The 9,483-nt window shown below is 44.7% G+C and overlaps 1 protein-coding gene across 1 annotated transcript in view; it reads left to right on the top strand.

Annotated features, from left to right (window-relative positions):
• The first annotated feature begins 2,757 nt into the window (after positions 1-2,757).
• The window catches only part of Gask1b (golgi associated kinase 1B), a 41,940-nt gene continuing 35,214 nt past the window's right edge, over positions 2,758-9,483 (top strand). The window contains exon 1 of the mRNA XM_038348221.1: positions 2,758-3,788. Coding sequence (XP_038204149.1) covers positions 2,882-3,788 — 907 coding nt within the window. The 5' untranslated portion in view covers positions 2,758-2,881. The remainder of the gene's footprint in view (positions 3,789-9,483) is intronic.

Here is a 9,483-nt window from a genome sequence, read left to right as displayed (position 1 = left end):
ACAATCTCTTGTGCCTATTCCAAACTCAATACTAATATCTTGGCACCACAGGCCTCAGTAGAAGATTCTTTGAGAGATTCAGTAAGGAGTGGGCAGGGGAAGATGAAGACAGACATCATCAGCTCTTCCCTGTAGTCCCTTCCACCACTCCATCTCCTTCAACAACACAGGAAGCTCTTGGGATGAACGCTGTTATACGGCTGTTGGATGTGGAATGAGAAACATAATTAGACAGGTGTGAGTATGCGCCTCAGCGAGCCGGGGAGCGCCATGTTTGCTTCCTTGCTAGCCCATCCTGTGCTAACTCCTTAGCCTCTGCTAGCCCCCCTTGGGAGAGGAGGAGGATGAATTGTTCTTCCCTAGTAATGACCATTACTTTGAGGTGAGGGAGGAGTCAACCTAACTTAGCAGCACATACAAACTTTTATCTGCTTCCCAGGCACCCGTACAGTTGCCTGTAAGAGGCTTCTGCCGAGTGTTTACTTGTAACTTTTTAATTTAATAGTTTATGTTGTTAAAAACAGGACTTAAGATCACCCACATGTCAGGCAAGTGCGCCGTCAGTAAGGTACATGGCAGCCCACGGCTTTCATTGGTAGAGACTTGGGCCAAGTGATCTTTTGAACACGGAAAGCACAGAAGCTATAGGAAGCAGCTCAGCCGCTGACCCGCCTCAGAAAGTTCTGAAGTAGTCTCTAGAAAATAAGCTCATGATCATGGAGTATGTGTTTTAAGAATTTGGGAGCATAAAGGAAATGATTCCAGTGTTTAGCCAAAGCCTGTCAGAAACTCAAGGCTACTGTCCATTTTGGAATCCTTTTGCCTCTTTTTACCCTGGTACCAGGACTTCTAAAGAGGGAGAAAAGTTTGAGAATGAGAAAGCCTCAGCTTTATTTTATTTTATTTTATTTTAGGCATTGTTAACACAGTCTTTTAGGATTAGACAGCATTATATTCTGATCTGCTCACTTCCTGGCATCATGACCTTTTCGATGCGTTTTCACTAACAGGGAAAAATCACCTCTGTCCCATCGGTGGCTTCTTGTTTGACTCTGTGTGCTGCAAAAGCAAAGAAGCAAAGCCCAGTGAGACCCCAAGGTCGCCGGCTCCTGCCTTTGTGCCAGGACATGCAAATGACCCAGGCCAATCACTAACCTGTTTTTAAAAGACCTCCAATCAGAAGGAGTCCAGGGTGCCTTCCTGCGCTGTTGCTGGGTGTAGTTGCTCACCCCCAGTGCCTTCCCATCTCCTACCCTCTTATCTCAGGCTTCCTTTTTCCTCCTCACTTCCAGGGGCCCCCTTTTTAGCTTGGTCTCCGCTTCCTGGCTGCCTCTTCCTAGAATTGGTGGGAGACAAGTGTTAGCCGGCAAACAGTCCAGAGGTACGGTAAGTCGCTGGCCCTAGTCCTCCGGCATCTGGTCCCCACCTCCATAGGGTCAGGCAAGGGTCAGCGGCACTCCTCCTTTTACAAGGCATTTATTTGGCAGGGAGTGGGGTCTCCACCAACCTCAGCAAACACTTCAGATCCGTTCAGCTTCCCCAAGGCTGACATTTCTGTGTTGCTTAGCAAGTGGGACACTAGGGGGCTCCCGGGAGTCGGAAGAGGCAGAAAGTTGTTTGAATGAAAACTGACTCCACTCCGGGACTGTGTTTTGAGAATTCAAAATTTAAATTTTATTTTATTTCTTTAGTCATCTTTAAAAAGAACCTCACGTGCTTGAAAACTGCAGCAGCCTGTTTACAAATCGTTTTGCTTCGCTGTCCGGAGGAGGCAGCTTTTAGGGCTGAGCTGAGATGTTTGAAAGGTGGAGCCCCGTTGACCATGAGCTATGGTCTCCTTCCCTGCCGCAGCCTCGCAAAGTTCTGTGCCTTAGGGTCAGAGGTTCCATTGTTCCTGGAGCTGAGCGTGGGGCCAGCGGTGTAAGTAAAGAGGTCTTTTCTTTTTAAACCAGTTTCTTCTTCTTTTTAAACATGAGGAGAGAGAGAAGAAGAAAAAAATCATGGAGATTCTTTTCTTTCATTCTTCTCTCTTTATTGGAAAGAAAAGAAATAAAAAGTAATTGGATTTGTGTGTGTATGTGTGTGTGTGCGCGCGTGCGTTTGTGTGACACACATAGAGAGAAAATATAAATGTTCCTCTTTCCAAGTTTTACAGATGCTAAAGACTATTAAATACCAATGTAAGATATTAGAACATATTATAGGGACAAACTGGGGCATTTCACTTAAAGAGAATATGTTTAAATGTGAACTCACTACTTGGTGTCTTTGCCCAAGCAGTTAGTACATATAAAAAAATAAGGGTGCTTATACAATTTTTTAGATGTGTTTATTATTTGTCTTGAGTTTTTATTTCTGAATCACACAAAGGGGGTGTGCAGGGGAGCCCAGGTCGATGACGTTTTTTAATGCTTCGCTTCCCAGTCAGGTGTAGTGGTTTTAGCTCTGAGCCAGCAGCTACCCTTCGCAGCTTGTTTTCATTAAAGTGAAATGAAGCTCACACAGCGATCTTGTTTCCATGTTTGAAACTTTTACAGCAAATTTGGTAGTATTTACGGAAGGAAAGGGTTACTCTCCTCTTTCCTCTCGCAGAGGAACTGAAATGGGTTGAAATCGTGACTCAGTCAACTTTGTTTCCATTCATCCGCAGAGGCAGCCTTCCTTTCTCCCGGGGAAGGCAGACAGGAGTTTAAAAGCCCGGTGGCCGGTGCCCCAAGCGTTCCCAGCGCCAGCAGCGACCCTTCTCTTTCACCTCTGCCTATTGGAGACCACTTAGATATTGAAGCGGACTGGACGGCTGGATTCAGGAAGCCATGAATCATGTCATCAGAAACGAGCTGCAGACTTTAAACTCCGTTCAGCATGTGGAAGCGGCAGAGAAATGACCTGTCCAGACAAGCCGGGGCAGCTCATAAACTGGTTTGTCTGCTCCCTCTGCGTCCCTCCAGTGTGTAAACTCTGGAGCAGCCGGCGTCCCAGGACCAGACGGAACCTCTTGCTGGGCACTGCCTGTGCCATCTACCTGGGTTTCCTGGTGAGCCAGGTTGGCAGGGCCTCCTTCCATCATGGGCAGGCCACTGACAGAGGCCCATCCCACAGCCGCGACATCTCCAAAGTATCCTTCCCTGAGATCCCCCTGGATGGTACCCTGGCCCCTCCAGATTCGCAGGGCAATGGGAGCACACTGCAGCCCAACGTGGTGTACATTACCCTACGCTCCAAGCGCAGCAAGCCTGCCAATATCCGTGGCACGGTGAAACCCAAGCGCAGGAAGAAGTATGCCTTGGCATCTCTAGCCCCTGGTCAGGAGCCGCTGGTTAAACCATCCTTTATCCTGCAGGAAGTTGCACCGGCAGCAGATGCTGAAGTACCTGGCTATGATCAGGGCTCCCTGACTAAGGTTGGAGAACGACCCTGGAGGGTGCTGCGTGGTCCTGGGATCAGAACTGGGGTTTCAAACTTGCGGCAGCCTAGGGCGCGAGAGAGCAACATTAGGATTTACAGCGAGAGCGCCCCCACATGGCTGAGCAAAGAAGACATCCGCAGAATGCGCCTGCTGGCTGATGGTGAGGTGGCGAGCATCCTCCCAGCAGTTTCGAAGAGTGGTGCCCGCTTGCTGGTGTTGGAAGGGAGCACCTCAGGCTCTGTGCCTGGCTGCGGGCCTAGCCCCTGTGGGCTACTCAAGCAGCCCCTGGACATGAGTGAAGTGTTTGCCTTCCACCTGGACAGGATTCTGGGTCTCAATAGGACCCTGCCATCTGTGAGTAGGAAACCAGAGTTCATCCAAGGTAACAGATTTACTAGCTTCTTATTTGCAGCTGTTGGGGATTTGGGAATCATTTTCTCTTTTTCCCTCACCCTCTCTAAATGATTTTTCCCCACCCACACTTCCCATTTGGACAGCAGCAGCAACAGCAGGGCTGTCTTTCCATACGCGTGGCATTCTTACACGCAGTCTGGTGATGTTGGAGTTCCAGCCAATGGCTGTGCGGCGCATGTGGGAATAAGCCTGCACTGCGCAGGCTCTGCTCTCCATGTCCCTCACTGCACGTTTTCGTGGCATATTAAAATATAATTCAAGCCAATGACAATTTGCACGATGACAAGAAGCCAGGGTGGAGGCACAGGATTTGCTGACGGCCCTGCATATTGTTACAGTGTCCTATGGAAACTTCCTTCCAAGGACAGTTTAAAGAGTAAGGGTGTGTGTGTGTGGGGGGGGGGGGGGGGCGGACGGACGGAGAGATGGCTCAGTGGTTAAGGTCACCCAACGCTCTTGCAAAGGACTGGAGGTGGAGTTTTGTTCTCCATACATACATGGCGGCTCTCAACCGCCTGTTATTCCAGTACAAGGGTATCCAGTATTGTCTTCTGACCTCTGTTATCCAGTACAAGGGTATCCAGTATCGTCTTCTGACCTCTGTTATCCAGTACAAGGGTATCCAGTATTGTCTTCTGACCTCTGTTATCCAGTACAAGGGTATCCAGTATTGTCTTCTGACCTCTGTTATCCAGTACAAGGCTATCCAGTATTGTCTTCTGACCTCTGTTATCCAGTACAAGACTATCCAGTATTGTCTTCTGACCTCTGTTATCCAGTACAAGGGTATCCAGTATTGTCTTCTGACCTCTGTTATCCAGTACAAGGCTATCCAGTATTGTCTTCTGACCTCTGCAGGAACCACACATGCACGTGCTGCACTTGCACACGTGAAAACAAACACTTCTATACACAAAATAACGATTCAATAATAAAAAAGAGTAAGAGGTACAGTTATCTTTCCTCAGTTAATAGGATCTTTGCCAGAGTTTCAGACAGAGCTGATCACCTAAGAGTCAATGTGATGAGCTCCCCTCTTACCAATGCATTCAACCTCTTTTTCTAATATATAAAGAAAATAAGGCAAAACCATCGATGTACTTAGGATGTATACTAACTAGCCATGTGATTTCTTTAAATTCCATGATTTATGGAGCACGATTTTCAAAATCGTGTCTTGCTGGAACACAAAGGTAGTGTCTAGGCGTGTGGCCGCTAACGGAAGTTCCGGGTCACAGTGCTGGTCCGTGGGAATGATGATACCACAGAGAGGACACTCTTTGAATAAGGATGCCATCGCAGGGTTAGACTCTGAAGTACCCTCAGTAGTGACCTGTGTTGGAACGTAGAATAATCCATACGGTACAAAATAAATCCAGGCTGAAATGTTAGCGTATTTCTCAAGCTTCCCCAGCTACGGGACAGCAAGGCTGTCTTCTTCATGCAGCTGCTCACACGTGGAGAACAGTCCCTGGCACAAACTAAACCTTCAGTAAGTGTTGGCTGTGGCTGCTATTACACCAAGTACATGAAGTCCCAAGTTCTCTAAGTTACTTTGAGCCTTCAGCCCTCAAAGGTCATTTTCTCTAGTGAGGAAAAAAAAAAAAACTATCAAACTCTTTCTCTTGACTTTCCCTGATTTGTGCCAGGAGCCCTCTTAGATATTTCATTCTCTGGCTTGGGTTTCTATGTTATCCCAAAGCTAAGATTCAGTTTGAAAGAAGTCCCCAGCATGGTCCTCTCTCCCTTCAGACCTAAGTGGCAGAAGGGTCACAGTCGCAGCTCAGTACGATGAGTTAGATCCCTAGGATTTTGTATCAAATGGCTCCAGTGCTTCTCTTCAGTATCGTCTCCCCTTGGTGTCTCAGAGCCAGGAAGTGAGGTCATCTTCCTTAGAAGCCTCTGAAAAGTTACACAGCACCTTATACAGGTGAGGTGTTGCGGTGAGGCAGGCGGCCTGGAGAGACTGGTTCTGGAGTGCAATGGACACTCTCCGGATTCCTCTTTCTCTGGGGCTTTGTTCTCCTGATTTCCATTGAGTGTGAATTTTCCCTGTCAGGACCTCCCGTTCTTCTTAACTCAAAGTTAGTTTTCCATAACCAGGTCTGAGTTCTGGAGGAGATCTGGCTCATCCATTTTATGTCGTCAAGCCCTTCCCATGAGGCTCTATGTCTGGGAGGCAGCAATATCTCCTGTATTCTTTATTGTATGCCAATTTATTTATTGGAGTGTATGACATACTACAGACACTCAATGAACATGTCAAATGATGCAGGGATTCCTTCTTGCCTTGTTTCTTTGATGCTAAACAATAAGTCTCTGTCTGCCTTCATCTACTTAAGGACAAAGATTAGTACTTTTATACTAAATCTGGGTTGGGATTCATCTGGAGACTTCTTAAAAGGTTCTCTGTGGGGGCTAATAGCAAATGTCCTTTGTAATACCATCACAGTACAGATAATAAGCTCTATAGATGTATGAGGACCACTGGAAGGATGTGTTGGCATTATGCTAGCACGATTTGGTGATGGACTTTCTGTGGGATGAGCGATGCTATTTGTTTAGGCAGTATGATTTGGTCTGGAGAGAAGGTAATTAGCACATCTTGTACATAATCTGCCCTAAATGTTGTTTCTATTCTTTAACTTTTAATTGGGGTTATGGAAATACATTTGCATCTAGTACAGCAAAGGCAACTCGTCTGTAGTTCAAGGTTAAGTGTAGCTGTTTGAGTCATCTTGTGGACTCTTTCCAAGAATCTTATGCAGTTGGCAATTTTTGAAACCCTAGTTTGAAATGAAAAAAAAAGTAAGAGCTTTTAGGGTCATAACAGGAGAATGAATTCTTGAAAGCATAAAGAATTTAAGCTCTTTCCCCCTATATTTTTATTCTAAATTGCCAAGTCTTTTTCATTTTCACTAATCAGCTTCTCTAAACAAATCCTTTAAGGAATCTTTTTTTCCTCTCTCCATATTCTTAGAAATTATAAACTTGTTACTTAATACACTTATGACAGGTGACCAACACTCACACCCACATACAGGCCATAACTGAGACTCACTGAGTGTCATTTCTTACTGGGCACCGTTGTGTTTTAAGAACTGGGTCTCCATTATCACATTAAATCCACATAAAAATTTTCAGAGGTCTACTCAAGTCACAGGGTTTTGGAACCCCGTGATAGGAAATTGATGGATATGGAGGTGAAATCCTGGAGTCAATAAGTAGTTTGATGAAAAGCACATAGTCTAGAAGAATAGAAAAGGGATGCATGACATTCCTAGGGAGATGCAAAGGAAACCTGATGGATTTCCTCCCTCGTGGTCTCTCAGTTGAAGCTCGCTATTGATTCACCCCAATGATAAGCGAGTCCCAATTACAGATACATCTCACCTTACGATAGTTTTATGTACTGGAATTAGAAGATGCACTTGGTATGGCTAACCTATGGAATTATGGCTCAGCCTGTCCATCTTATGCGTGGTCAGATAGCTCTCAGGAACATTTTCATTAGCCCATATCTGGGCAAAATCATCCACCACAAAGTCTATTTTGTAAATAAGGGTCATGCACACAGAGAAATGTGTGTTTCACACACATGATGGAATGTAAAACATACTATCCAAACCATGCCTGCACTATAGCTTGCTGGTGAGTGTTGGTTGACTGTCTTTACAGTCATGTGGCTAACCCGGGATCAATGCTATCATTTTGCATTTTGAGAAAACATTATCGATATTATTAGTTCAGGGAGAGATCAAAATTCAGAATTCAAAATATGGATTCTACTAACACTCTTATGCCATTCTAGAGTTGAAAAGTTGTGAGTTAGTTTGAGCCGTGGTGTAGAAACTGTCAATACACAGACTACCTTCAGTCTATTTGTTTCCAAGATTAAAAACATTAAATTATATGCATAGGTGTATTTGATTGTAGGTTTATGGATGTGGGTGTAGCGCCCTCATTGGATCCCCTGGAGCTGGAGTTGCACATGACTTTGAACTGCCTGACATAGGTGCTGGAAATGGAGCTGGTCTTCCCCAAGAGTCATATGCTCTCTTAACTACGGAGCCGTCTCTTCAGTCCTATCTTCACAATTTTAAAAATTGACAAAAGTAATAGCAATTCAATCGTCACAGAGTTATTAGCTCAGATTACTCTCTGGACCAGTTCTTGGTCGTAGAATGATACGTTTTTAAATGAATCTCTTTGGATCTAAAAATATACATTTGTGACTGGCCAGCATTTTATACCCAACCGTTTTCCGAAATGCTGCAAAGCTATTCTGGAGGAAGGAGGAGAGAGCATATATGGGCATGTTTGCAATTAGATCGGAATGACAGCAGTGCTCCACCAGACCTAGTCATTGTCAGGGGCACGGATTCCTGTTCTATGGTTCTCTTTGAAGGAGGTCCAAAGATAAGATAAAAAGATTCAGTTTGCTGGGTGGTGGTTGTCCACACCTGTAATCCCAGCACTTGGGAGGCAGAGGAGGCAGGTGGATCTCTGGGAATCTGAGGCCAGCCTGGTCTACAGAGCTAGTTCTAGGACAGCTAGGGCTGTTACACAAAGAAATTTTGTCCTGAAAAACAAACAAACAAACAAACAAACAAAAACAATGATCCAGATTTTTGCCCCTCTTCAACCTCTTAAGATAAAAGTATAAACCTCTAAGGGGGAGAAAGAGGTTGGCTGGACATGCGTGGAGGAAGAGAGCACACTGCAGAGGCTACAGACGTACTGTTATTTCCTTAATAAAACACATCTTAGTTCTGTAAAAATAAATGAAACATAAAATGATTTTTTTTCAGTAACATTTAACTAGTCATCTATAAAGACCCTAGAGTTGACACTAGGACTAACATAATGGCGTTGTTAGCCATGTGCATAAGACCATTTACCACCCTACATCTGGCATCGTGGTGCACATGGGAAACCCCATACAAGGGCAGAAAAGCCACACCCCCAGCTCTTATTACTTCTGTTGTAAGCAGGGGTATTCAGAAGCTATAAAAGGTTATGAATTTTTCACCAAGCCACATGACTAGTGACTAGTAGAGATGGAACTTGTTCCTGCTTTTTCACAGGCTAATTCTTCCCCAGGTTTCTTCTGTAAGCCAACCCCATATTTTAAATACTGTCTGGCACAGTTATGGGGTAACAACCAAACTGTACACATTTAGAATGACAGTTTCTGATTGCGCTGCTATGTCGACATGTTTATCTTCTTTTTCAGCTCAATAATATAACTGTGATAATGTCTTTGCTCAGGGGAAGAAGTATTCATGCTCCATTCTACGCATAGTGGCACTTACTTTTACATGCAAGCTAAAATTCTAATGTTTAACAGTGTGAACGCATGCATATAAAAATATGCTTGAGCATGTTAATTTGTTTTTCTTTCTGCCTCTCTTTTCTTACCCAAGACTCTCAAATTATTACAAAGGTCATCCGATGTTTTGTGTTGATATTTTCAGATGACTTTTGAAAATAAACTATTTAAAAATACTCATCTAGGCTAAGGCAAAGCAGACTGTGACTGTGTGAAAGTCAACACATTTGAAAAGAAAACCCAGGGCTGGGCAAGGTGGCTCATCAGGTCAAGGTATTTGCTGTCAGGCCCGGTGGCCTGAGTTTGATCTCTGTAACTCCCACAGTGGAAG

This window comes from Arvicola amphibius, chromosome 11 (assembly GCF_903992535.2).
Source record: "Arvicola amphibius chromosome 11, mArvAmp1.2, whole genome shotgun sequence".
Classification (NCBI taxonomy): Eukaryota; Metazoa; Chordata; class Mammalia; order Rodentia; family Cricetidae; genus Arvicola; species Arvicola amphibius.
Note: the sequence above shows the minus strand (reverse complement) of the source record. Positions and strands in the feature narration are given on the sequence as shown.